Raw genomic sequence first — 12,191 nt, 5'->3', positions numbered from 1 at the left:
TGGATGTGCCGTGGAATTTCTACTCCTATGGACGCTTGTAAACTTCATCTGCCTTCTTTCCACGTGCACCGGAGACCCATACAACGGAAGGAACCAACCAGCTCACTCCTCCCTGTCACTGCAAAGAGCTCAGCAAGGTAGTGCAGAACCGCATTCTTGTTTGTTGGATTGTTATACATGAGGTAGAGACCTGTCAATCCTCAGGAGCAGAGCTGGGAAGAAACGGGCGTGGGCAGCGCAGGACTAGTATAGTCTCCAGCTATAGTCCTAGCCCGTATCATTAAAGTGCATTTTCTCTGAAATCCTGACTATTACAGAGGTAAATATACACCTGACTGCCATCATGCAGCTAGGCTCGGATGCATGTTCCCTGTGGTTTAGGCTGCCAAGAAGCATGATCAGATAAGAGCAGCAGCTCAGCATTAGACCCGGCTGTCAGTCAGTGACAGAGGATGTTGTGATGCTGCCAATTATGGTGACAGCCACAGCACCACACAGTGTGCAAATGGACATTGCCTGAGGCTGTGGGGGGCTCTCCGGCGGTGGCACAGTCCTCCTGCAGCACAGCATCGAGCCGCCCCGAGAATCCTTACAGCACAATTCTCACAGCAGAGCCGCCTCTGGTCTCATGAGCAAAAGTGCAAGGCCATGAGCCCATGTTGAGTATTTGCTAAGTTTTTTTTACTTCAGTATTTGAAAGCCAAAATCAGAAGTGGAAAAAAAGAGGAAAAGAACAGTCATGGCAGAAAATCTTGGCACCCTTGAAATTGTTCCAGAAAAGTATTTCTTTCAGAAAATGATTGCAATTAAACAGTTATCTTTGTGAGTATTGGAACACCACAAAAAAAAGAAAAAACTTATTGCACATAATTTCACACAAAACCTCAAAAATGGGCAGGACAAAATTGTTGGCACCTTTCCAAAATTCTGCATGTGCTGCTTGTTCAAACTCACCTGTGTTAACCCCATAGCGACGGCCTAACGTCTCAAGACGTCGGAAAAACAGGGTACTTATTCTGTTCCGACGTCTTGAGACGTCAGGCCGGAAAAACCCTGTAGCGCCCCCCAGTGACGAAAAATCTCGGGGGTTTCAGCTACCGGGGGTAGCTGAGACCCCCCAGATTATGAATCGGGGTGTTTTTTATGCACCCCGTTAATGCGATCGCCGGTATACACCGTATACCGGCGACAACATAAAAAAAAAAAAAAAATGGCTGGTAAAATCTATTTATTTCTCATCTGACGTGATCAAACATGTCAGATGAGAAATAAATGTGAGCCCTTAGTGCCCCCAAAGCCCCCGGTACCGGAGAAATCCATCCAACCCCCCCCCCCCCCCGGAAAATCCAAGATGGCGCCGACGCGCGCTGAAAACTCCCGCCGCCGCCGGCTCTGCATTCATTTCCCTCCGATCTGAAATGATCAAACATTTCAGATCGGAGGGAAATGTCCTCCCCCTGACCCCTCCTCCGGTCCACCGGAGTCCTCTGGTCACCGGAGCCCCCTCCGGGTCTCCAGAGCCACCCCCCCTCCCCCGCATTCATTCTGCTCTTTCTGCCGCATGTGACACGTCATATGCGGCAGAAAGGTGTCCCCAGGTCCCACTAGGTCACCCCCCATCACCCCCCCCCCCCCCCCAGCCCCCGGTCATACGTTACCTGTCTGGTGATCCGTCCCGCGATCACGCCGCCTCCTTCTTGAATGCTGACGGCGCATGCGCAGACAGCGGCTGTCAGCTGGATTCCTCCCCCGGTCCACAGTGGAGCAGCCTGTGCATCAGCGACGTCAGTCTTGCAGGGACGCTGACGTCGCTGATGCACAGGCTGCTCCACTGTGGACCGGGGGAGAGTGAGTGCAGTAATCAGCAGTCTCTCCATGTGAGGAGTGTGGTCCTCACATGGAGAGACTGCTGTTCCAGAAAATGGGGGGTACGTTCTGTGAGCGTGCCCCTCATATTCTGGAATGAGGTTACTGCAGGTCACTCTGCCCTAAGTTGGACCGGGGCAGTGTGAGTGCAGTATTCTCAGATTACTGCACCCACACTGCTCATGGAGAGCTTGCTCTTCCAGAAAATGGGGGATACGTTCCCTGAACGTGCCCCCCATATTCTAGAAGATCCAGAGTCGGCGTGGGACCTCACGGATTACAGCGGATTACAGCGACCGTAATTTCTTTATTTTCAATAAATTGGGGAAAGAGGAATGTTTCGGGGAGTTTTTTTTTCAAATAAATTTTTTTTTTGTCTTTTTTTTTTTGTCTATTACTTGACTGGGTTAGTGATGTCGGGTATCTGTTTAGATGCCGTGACATCACTAACCCCAGGGCTTGATGCCAGGTGACATTACAGCTGGTATCAACCCCATATATTACCCCGTCTGCCACCGCACCAGGGCGCGGGATGAGCTGGGGCGAAGCACCAGGATTGGCGCATCTAATGGATGCGCCACTTCTGGGGCGGCTGCGGCCTGCTATTTTTAGGCTGGGAAGAGTCCAATAACCATGGCTCTTCCCACCCTGAGAATACCAGACCCCAGCTGTCCGCTTCACCTTGGCTGGTGATCTAATTTTGGGGGGACCCCACGTTTTTTTTTTTTTAAAAAAAACGCCTGGGGAGCCCTCCAAATTGATCACCAGCCAAGGTGAAGCTGTCAGCTGTGGTTTGCAGGCTACAGCTGTCTGCTTTACCCTAGCTGGCTATCAAAAATGGGGGGGACCCCACGTCGTTTATTTTATTATTTTTTTGGGGGGCTAAATACAAGGCTAGGCACCCTTTAGTGCCACATGAAAGGCACTAAAGGGCGCCAGCTTAGAATATGCAGGGGGTGGGACGTTATATATGTTTGACATGTATCCATTCATCCATTGTAGCATTTTAGGCTGTGCGCCACAATCGGGATTTGCAGCGTTTTGGGCGCAGAGTGTTTTCCCTGTGTCCATAACGCTGCATTGTGCAGTAGAAGCACAGTGGAAGGATTTTTAGAAATCCCATGCCCAATGTGCTTGCCCAATGTGCTTCTTTTCTCCGCCACATAAACTGACCTGTGGCGCAGCTTCCCGAGCCTCAGCATGTCAATTTATGCTGCGGAGATGAGTGTTCTCTGCAGGTAGCATAGAGCTCCACAGCGGCCTGAACCCAAATCGTGGGCATGGGCAGCTGCGTTCTCCCGTGGACAACACTCACATCTCTGCAGGAGGCTGACACTGTGTACTAGACGCCGTGTCACTGGCTCATGGCCACATAGCCTAAAAGTGAGACATTGGTTGCTACAGCAACATTTTTGTGAAGTACCTGTGGATTCAAAATGCTTATTATACTCCTGAATAAAATCCAGTTTCCAAAATGGGGTCACTTGTGGGGGTTTCTAATGTATAGGTACCCAAGGGGCCCTGCAAATGTGACATGGTGCCCGCAATTTATTTCAACTTTTCCAGAATTCAAATGGTGCTGCTTCCATTCCAAGCCCTCCCATTTATCCAAACAGAGGTTTTTGGCCACATGTGGGGTATCCCTGTGCTCATAAGACATTGGATAACAACCTGTTGGGTCCACGGTTTGTTGTTGTCTCTTGAAAAAGTGAGAAATTTGATGCTGAAGCAACATTTTTGTGAAAAAAATGAAAATTTTCAATATGGCAACCTAAGCTTATCAAATTCTGTGAAGTATTCGTGGATTCATACTGCTCACTATACACCTAGATAAAAGCCTTGAGGTGTCTTGTTTCCAGAATGGAGTCACTTGTGGGGGACCGCCACTGTTTAGGCACCTCAGGGGCTCTCCAAATGCAACCTGGCGTCCGCTATTGATTCCAGCCAATTTTGCAGTCAAATGGCACTCCTTCCCTTCCGAGCCCTGCCATGCGCCCAAACAGTTGATTTCCACCACATATAAGGTATCGCCAAACTCAGGAGAAATTGCACAATAAATGTTATGCTGAATTTTTTCCTTTTACTCTTGTAAAAAAAAAAAGCTACCTGGTTGAAATAACAATTTTGTGGTAAAATTTTTTTTTTTTTTTTTCATGGCTCAACGTTATAAAATTCTGTGAAGCACCTGGGGGTTCAGGGTACTCACCAAACATCTAGATAAATTCCTTGAGGGGCCTAGTTTCCAAAATGGGGTCACTTGTGTGGGGTTTCTGCTGTTTAGGTACCTTAGGGGTCCTCCAAATGTGACATGGTGCCCGCAATCTTTTTCAGCCAAATTTCCTTTCCAAAATTCAAATATTGCTCCTTTCGTTCCAAGCCCTCCCATTTGTCCAAACAAAGGTTTCAGACCACATGTGAGGTATCACCGCGCTCATAAAAAAGTGGTTAACAAACCTTGAGGTCAAATTTTTGGAATTACCTCTTGAAAAAGTGAGAAAATTGATGCTAAAGCAACATTTTTGAGAAAATTATTAAAATTTTCAATATGACAACGTAACGTTAACAAAATCTGTGAAGTACCTGTGGATCTAAAATGCTCACTATACCCCTAGATAGAAGCCTTGAGGGGTCTAGTTTCCAAAATGGTGTCACTTGTGAGGGGTTTCTTCTGTTTAGGTACCTTAGCGGACCTGTAAATGCAACATGGTGCCCGCAATCTATTTCAGCCAAATTTGCTTTCCAAAATTCAAATATTGCTCCTTCTGTTCCGAGCCCTCCCATTTGTCCAAACAGAGGTTTCTGACCACATGTGGGGTATCGGCGCACTCATAAGAAAGTGGGGAACAAGTTTTGGGGTCCATTTTGTTGTGTTAGGTCTTCTAAAAGTGAATAAATTTGGGTTAGAGCAACATTTTTAGGTAAAATTTAATTTTTGCTTTTTTTCATTCCACATTGCTTTTGTTCATGTGAAGCACCTGAAGGGTTAATAAACTTCTTGAATGTGGTTTTGAGTACTTTGGGGGGTGCAGTTTTTATAATGGTGTCACTTTTGGGTATTTTCTGTCATCTAGGCCTATTGAAGTCACTTCAAATGTGATGTGGTCCCTAAAAAAATGGTTTTGTAAATTTTGATGTAAAAATGAGAAATCGCTGATAAACTTTGAACCCCTCTAACTTCCTAACAAAAAAAAATTTTGTTTCCAAAATTGTGCTGATGTAAAGTAGACAAGTGGGAAATGTTATTTATTAACTATTTTGTGTCACAGAAATCTCTGGTTTAACGGTATAAAAATTCAAAAGTTGAAAATTGCTAAATTTTCAAAATTTTTGCCAATATTCAATTTTTTTCTTCAATAAACGCAAAAAATATTGTCCTAAATTTGGTACTAACATGAAGTCCAATATGTGACGAAAAAACAATCTCAGAATCACCGGGATCCGTTGAAGCGTTCCAGAGTTATAACCTCATGAAGTGACACTGGTCAGAATTGCAAAATTTGGTCTGGTCATTAAGGTGAAAATTAGCTCCGTCACTAAGGGGTTAAGTAACATGTGTGGGTAATATGAAAATAACACCTGAAACCAGGAAAAAAGGGGAAAAGTTGACTCAATCTTTGCATTGTGTGTGTGCCACACCAAGGCGGGCTTTGCACGTTGCGACATCGCAAGCCGATGCTGCGATGTCGCACGCGATAGTCCCCGCCCCCGTCGCAGGTACGATATCTTGTGATAGCTGGCGTAGCGAAAATTATCGCTATTCCAGCTTCACATGCACTCACCTGCCCGGCGACCGGCCTCCTTCCTAAGGGGGCGGGTCGTGCGGTGTCATAGCGACGTCACACGGCAGGCGGCCAATAGCGGCGGAGATGAGCAGGATGTAAACATCCCGTCCACCTCCTTCCTTCCGTATAGCTGCCGGCGGCAGGTAAGGTGATGTTCCTCGCTCCTGCAGCTTCATACACAGCGATGTGTGCTGCCGCAGAAACGAGGAACAGCATCGTACCTGTCGTGGCAGCGTAATTATGAAAAAGTCGGAGCCTGCACCGATGATACGATAACGACGCTTTTGCGCTCGTTAATCGTATCATCTACGATTTACACACAACAATGTCGAAAGTGACGCCGGATGTGCGTCACTTCCGATTTGACCCCACCAACATCGCACGTGCGATGTTGCAACGTGCAAAGCCGCCCTATGAATGGAGAACAAAGAGAGAAGAAAACTGTCTAAGGATTTGAGAACCAACATTTTTCTAAAATATTGACAATCTCAAGGTTACAAGTCCATTTCCAGATATCTTGGATCTTTGTCTTTGTCCACGGTGTGCAACAAAGATCAACATGGCACTGTAGCCAATCTGCAGGACAGCAGATTCAGGGTGCATCTCTGTCCGTGCAAACTATTCATCCACATTTGAATGAAATTAAACAATGGCAGGAGACCCAGGAGGACCCCACTGCTGACACAGTGACAAAAAGTGACTGCAGTTTGGGGGAAAAAAAAAAAAGGATGCGAGTAAGCCAAAATTCTTCTGGGAAAGTGTTTTATGGATGGATGAGACTAAGATAGCGCTCCTTGGTACAGTGCCTCATTCTACTGTTTTCCAAAAATGGAATGAGGAATACAAAGACTAGAACCCAGTACCTACAGTCAAATATGGTGGAGGTTCAGAGAGGCTTTGTTTTGCTGCCTCTGGCACTGGGTGCCTTGACTGTGTGAAAGGCATCTTTAAGTCTAAACATTACCAAAGCATTTTGGGTCAAAATGTAGTGGCCAGTGTCAAGAAGATAGGTTTGAGTCTTAGGTCTTGAGTCTTCCAGCAGGACAATGACCCCAAACATACCTTAAGAAGCCCCCAGAAATGGATGGACACAAATCACTAGAGAGTGGCAGCAATGGGTCCGGATCTAAATCCCATTGAGCACGTGTGGAGAGATCTAAAAATTGACGTTGGGGGAAGGAACCTTCAAATATGAGAGACCTGGAGCAATTTGCAAAAGAGGATTGGTCCAAAATTCCAGGTGAGCGGTGTAAGAAGCTTGGTGATGGCTATAGGAAGTGATTGATTCTAGTTATTTATTCCAAAGGGTGTGCAGCCAAATATAAAGTTGAGGGCACCAACAAATATGTCCTGCCCATCTGTGTGAAATTATGCACAATTTGATTTTTTTCCCTTTCCCTCTGTTTTTGTGTTGTTCCAATACACACAAAGGAAATAAACATGTGTGAGAAAATATATGCAATTAGAATAACTTTCTGGGAGAAATACTTCATTTTCTGAAAAACACAATTATATCATAGAAAGACGGGCACCACTTCTGTTTTGTTTTTTTATCTACTCCTGGTTTTGGCAACAAATACTGAGGTAAAAACCCTCAAAACTGCCCGTGTACAGTGTCTACACCAGCCTGCAGAGGCGGCACTTGTGGATGTTTACAGTATGCATAGCTTCTGACATGGATTTTCAAAGGAAATGCAGCAGCTTCATCAGGTCTAAAGATCTATTTCAGAAATGTTTGTATTGCCATCGTTCAAAATGGATTCACTTTAAAGGACTTGATCCCCTAAATCCTGTGGAAAGATGGTAAATGAGGGCCCCCCATTCAGAGGGCTGAACAGAACATCTACAGAAACTACACAGACAAGGAAAGGACCCCCGCCACCGCACTCCCAATCAACACATGGCTAGTGTGGGCCTCGCTGTGTGGCTGACCATGACCAATCCTTCTTTGCTGGATTAATTGGTGGTAATTTGAAAATAGTTTCACTATGTCAAATCTACAAAGGAGGCAGCCATATGTGACAATCAGCCCTCACTGCTTTCCCCCAATATCTGAAGAGTAATAAAGATTCTTACAATGACTACATACAATAAAGCTGCTGAAGCAGATATCAGTATGGAGCACAGCACTGAGCTGTTAATAGAATGGCCCTGATCTACTCCAAATGTAAGTGCTATGGCTGCACCAGTCATCTACATATACACAGTGCACTATTACACCTCTGTATACTACACATAACTAGGGATTATTGCGGACCTCCATTGCTGTGACAGTGATGCAGTAGGGGCTGCCGCGTGCTCCAGTCAGTGCGGCTTGCCGGCTTAGCTGGTTTTGGTGAGTACAAATCCCATGATCCTGAATAAGGTGTATTCAGAAGGCTCTGGACCGGCTCTAGGACGTCCACAATAGTAACAGCGAATGCTAGGCATAAATGTGCTGTGCCAGACTGACTCTTATGGACTTCATAGAGCCGGTCCGCCATTCTCCAACGACACTGGACTCGGGATCAGGGGACCCGCACACCAAGGAATTACCATACAAGCCGCCCAGACTGTAGCACGCGGCACCCCCTACTGCATCAGTCACAGCAATGGAGGTCCGCAATAATCCCTTGTTATCTGTCGTATATAGAGGTGTAATAGGTGACGATTTATATGTAGGTGACTGGTGCAGCGAGTAGATCAGGACCATTTTATTCCCAGCTCAGTGCGGATCTCCATACTGGTATAGACACAAGCACAGGACATATAATATACTGGTGCTCTTGGGCATTTGATAGCAGATGCACATACCACCACAGTAGTGACCGTATGGTACAGATAGTTTGGACTAGCAACCCACAAATACAAGGCATGGAGCCTCCTTACCGATGATCTGGTGGTCTCTGTCCCCTTGTCTACTTGACCATCACCTGAAAAGCAGGTAAAAGAATATAAATATAATGACACAAAACAGTAATATTGAGGAGATCAGACATTCATTTTAATAAAGAGCACTGCTTTCTTAAAAAATACTAAAGCTACTTGGGCCCTTTTCACACATCCGTTTTTTTGCCATCAGTCCCAATCCGTCGACTTTTGAAAAAAACGGCTCCAGCGCTGGGGCCGTGTTTTTATCATTGGATTGTATTAGCAACGGATTGCGATGGATGACCTCACGTTACATCCATCATACAACGGATCCATCGAAAAATGTGTGTCCGTCGGACGGAGACGACATCCACAGGAACTTTTTTTATGCGTCGAAAAAACGAACAGCGACGGATCCGTCGTCGTCCGTCGTTTGGTTTAAAGGAAGCCTATGGGCGCAGGATCCGTCGTCATCTGTCAAACGATGGATCAGTCGACGGATTCAGTTTTTCATAACCCAACATGCTCAGATGGGGTGTAAATTCATTGCTGGTCAGAAAAAAAAACTCTCTCCCCTAAAATGGGGTTATATAGGTTTTCAATAGCAAATAACATTTGGCATGAAAAAAGTGGTACGATGGATCTGTTTTTTGCAGGGATCCGTCGCATCAGTTTTCCAACAATCTGCAACGGATCCGTCAGATCAGTCGCAAAACGGATTGTGACTTATGGAAAAAAACTGATGTGTGAAAGAGGCCTTAGCAGGTGAACAAACTTCCCACATGTAAAGAAGGGAATTTTGTTTACTTACCGTAAATTCCTTTTCTTCTAGCTCCAATTGGGAGACCCAGACAGTGGGTGTATAGCTACTGCCTCTGGAGGCCGCACAAAGAACTACACTCAAAAGTGTAAGGCCCCTCCCCTTCTGGCTATACACCCTCCCGTAGGAGTACAGATTCCTCAGTTTTAGTACCAAAGCAAGAAGGAGGAAAGCCAATAACAGTTTCAAAAACAAATTCAATCCGATAACAAGATCGGAGAACTTAAGAAACAACATGAACAACATGTGCACCCGAAAAACGAAACCCTAAGAACAAATAGGGCGGGTGCTGGGTCTCCCAATTGGAGCTAGAAGAAAAGGAATTTACGGTAAGTAAACAAAATTCCCTTCTTTTTCGCTCCTAATTGGGAGACCCAGACAGTGGGACGTCCAAAAGCAGTCCCTGGGTGGGTAAAAAGATACCACATGAAACGGGCTGTCAGACAGCCTCTTCCTACAGGTGGGCCACCGCCGCCTGAAGGACCTGTCTACCTAGGCTGGCATCTGCCGAAGCGTAGGTATGCACTTGATAGTGTTTGGTAAACGTGTGCAGACTCGACCAGGTAGCCGCCTGGCACACTTGCTGAGCCGTAGCCTGATGCCGCAATGCCCAGGACGCACCCACGGCTCTGGTAGAATGGGCCTTCAGTCCAGATGGAATCGGAAGCCCAGCAGAACGGTATGTGTGAAGAATTGGTTCCTTGATCCACCGCGCCAGGGTGGATTTGGAAGCTTGCGATCCCTTATGCTGACCAGCGACTAGGACAAAGAGCGCATCAGAACGGCGTAGAGCCGCCGTGCGAGAAATGTAAATCCTGAGTGCTCTCACCAGGTCCAACAGATGTAAACCCTTTTCAAATTGGTGAACTGGATGCGGACACAAAGATGGCAAAGTGATATCCTGATTGAGATGAAAGGAAGAAACCACCTTGGGAGAAAACTCTGGAATTGGACGCAGTACTACCTTGTCTTGGTGAAACACCAGGAAGGGAGATTTGCAAGATAACGCCGCTAGCTCGGACACTCTTCGAAGAGACGTGACCGCCACAAGAAAAACTACCTTTTGTGAAAGCCGAGAAAGGGGAACCTCTTTCAAAGGCTCGAAAGGCGGCTTCTGGAGAGCAATGAGAACCTTGTTCAGATCCCAGGGTTCCAATGGCCGTCTGTAAGGAGGAACGATATGACAAACTCCTTGGAGAAACGTGCGTACTTTAGAAAGCCGTGCCAAGCGCTTCTGAAAGAATACGGATAGCGCGGAGACTTGACCCTTAAGAGAGCTAAGCGACAAACCTTTTTCCAACCCAGACTGCAGGAAGGAAAGAAAAATTGGCAATGCAAATGGCCAGGGAGAAAACCCTTGAGCCAAGCACCACGCTAAGAATATCTTCCACGTTCTGTGATAGATCTTAGCTGAGGATGGTTTTCTAGCCTGTCTCATTGTGGCAACAACTTCATGAGATAAACCTGAGGCCGCTAGGATCCAGGACTCAATGGCCACACAGTCAGGTTCAGGGCCGCAGAATTCAGATGGAAAAACGGCCCTTGAGACAGCAAATCTGGACGGTCTGGTAGTGTCCACGGTTGGCCTACCGTGAGATGCCACAGATCCGGGTACCACGACCTTCTTGGCCAATCTGGAGCGACGAGTATGGCTCGATGGCAGTCGGACTTGATTTTCCGGAGAACTCTGGGTAACAATGCTAGAGGTGGGAACACATAGGGGAGTCGGAATTGCAACCAATCCTGAACCAAGGCGTCTGCCGCCAGTGCTCGGTGATCGTGAGACCGTGCCATGAAAACTGGGACCTTGTTGTTGTGCCGTGACGCCATCAGATCGACGTCCGGCGTCCCCCAGCGGCAACAGATCTGCTGAAACACGTCCGGGTGAAGGGACCATTCTCCTGCGTCCATGCCCTGGCGACTGAGAAAGTCTGCTTCCCAGTTTTCCACGCCTGGGATGTGAACTGCGGATATGGTGGACGCTCTGCTTTCCACCCACGTCAAAATCCGTTGGACTTCTTGAAAAGCTTGGCGACTGCGTGTTCCCCCTTGGTGGTTGATGTACGCCACCGCCGTGGAATTGTCCGACTGAATCCGAATCTGCTTGCCTTCCAGCCATTGTTGGAAGGCTCGCAGGGCAAGATAGATTGCTCTGATTTCCAGAACATTGATCTGCAGGGTGGACTCTTCCAGAGACCACATCCCCTGAGCCCTGTGGTGGAGATACACCGCTCCCCACCCTGATAGGCTCGCATCCGTCGTGACCACTGCCCAGGACGGGGGAAGGAACGACTTTCCCTGTGACAATGAGGTGGGGAGAAGCCACCAACGCAGAAAGTCCTTGGCAGTCTGAGAGAGGGAGACAGTCCTGTCGAGGGACGTCGATTTCCCGTCCCATTGGCGTAGAATGTCCCATTGTAGAGGGCGCAGATGAAACTGCGCGAACGGGACTGCCTCCATTGCTGCTACCATCTTTCCTAGGAAATGCATGAGGCGCCTCAGTGAGTGCGACTGGCTCTGAAGGAGAGATTGCACTCCAGTCCGTAGCGAGCACTGCTTGTCCAGTGGAAGCTTCACTATCGCTGAGAGAGTATGAAACTCCATGCCAAGATAAGTCAGAGATTGGGTCGGGGTTAGATGAGACTTTGGAAAGTTGATAATCCACCCGAAACTCTGGAGAGTGTCTAGTGCCACCTTCAGACTGTGTTGGCATGCCTCTTGAGAGGGTGCCTTTATAAGCAGGTCGTCTAGATACGGGATGACCGAGTGACCCTGCGAGTGCAGAACAGCTACTACTGCTGCCATGACTTTGGTGAAGACCCGGGGGGCTGTTGCCAGACCGAAAGGTAACGCTACGAACTGCAGGTGTTCGT

At 47.2% G+C, this 12,191-nt stretch overlaps 1 protein-coding gene across 7 annotated transcripts in view; it reads right to left on the bottom strand.

The window, feature by feature from the left end:
* ZMYM3 (zinc finger MYM-type containing 3) overlaps positions 1 to 12,191 on the bottom strand; it is a 202,837-nt gene that overhangs the window by 153,367 nt on the left and 37,279 nt on the right. For all 7 annotated transcript variants that reach the window (XM_075323963.1, XM_075323961.1, XM_075323960.1 and 4 more), the window contains exon 3: positions 8,517 to 8,560. In XM_075323963.1, the coding sequence (XP_075180078.1) occupies positions 8,517 to 8,560 (44 nt within the window). The remainder of the gene's footprint in view (positions 1 to 8,516; positions 8,561 to 12,191) is intronic.

The sequence above is a fragment of the Anomaloglossus baeobatrachus genome, chromosome 9, assembly GCF_048569485.1.
Source record: "Anomaloglossus baeobatrachus isolate aAnoBae1 chromosome 9, aAnoBae1.hap1, whole genome shotgun sequence".
Classification (NCBI taxonomy): domain Eukaryota; kingdom Metazoa; phylum Chordata; class Amphibia; order Anura; family Aromobatidae; genus Anomaloglossus; species Anomaloglossus baeobatrachus.
The sequence above is the reverse complement of the archived record's forward strand: the minus strand, read 5'-3'. Positions and strand labels throughout refer to the sequence as shown.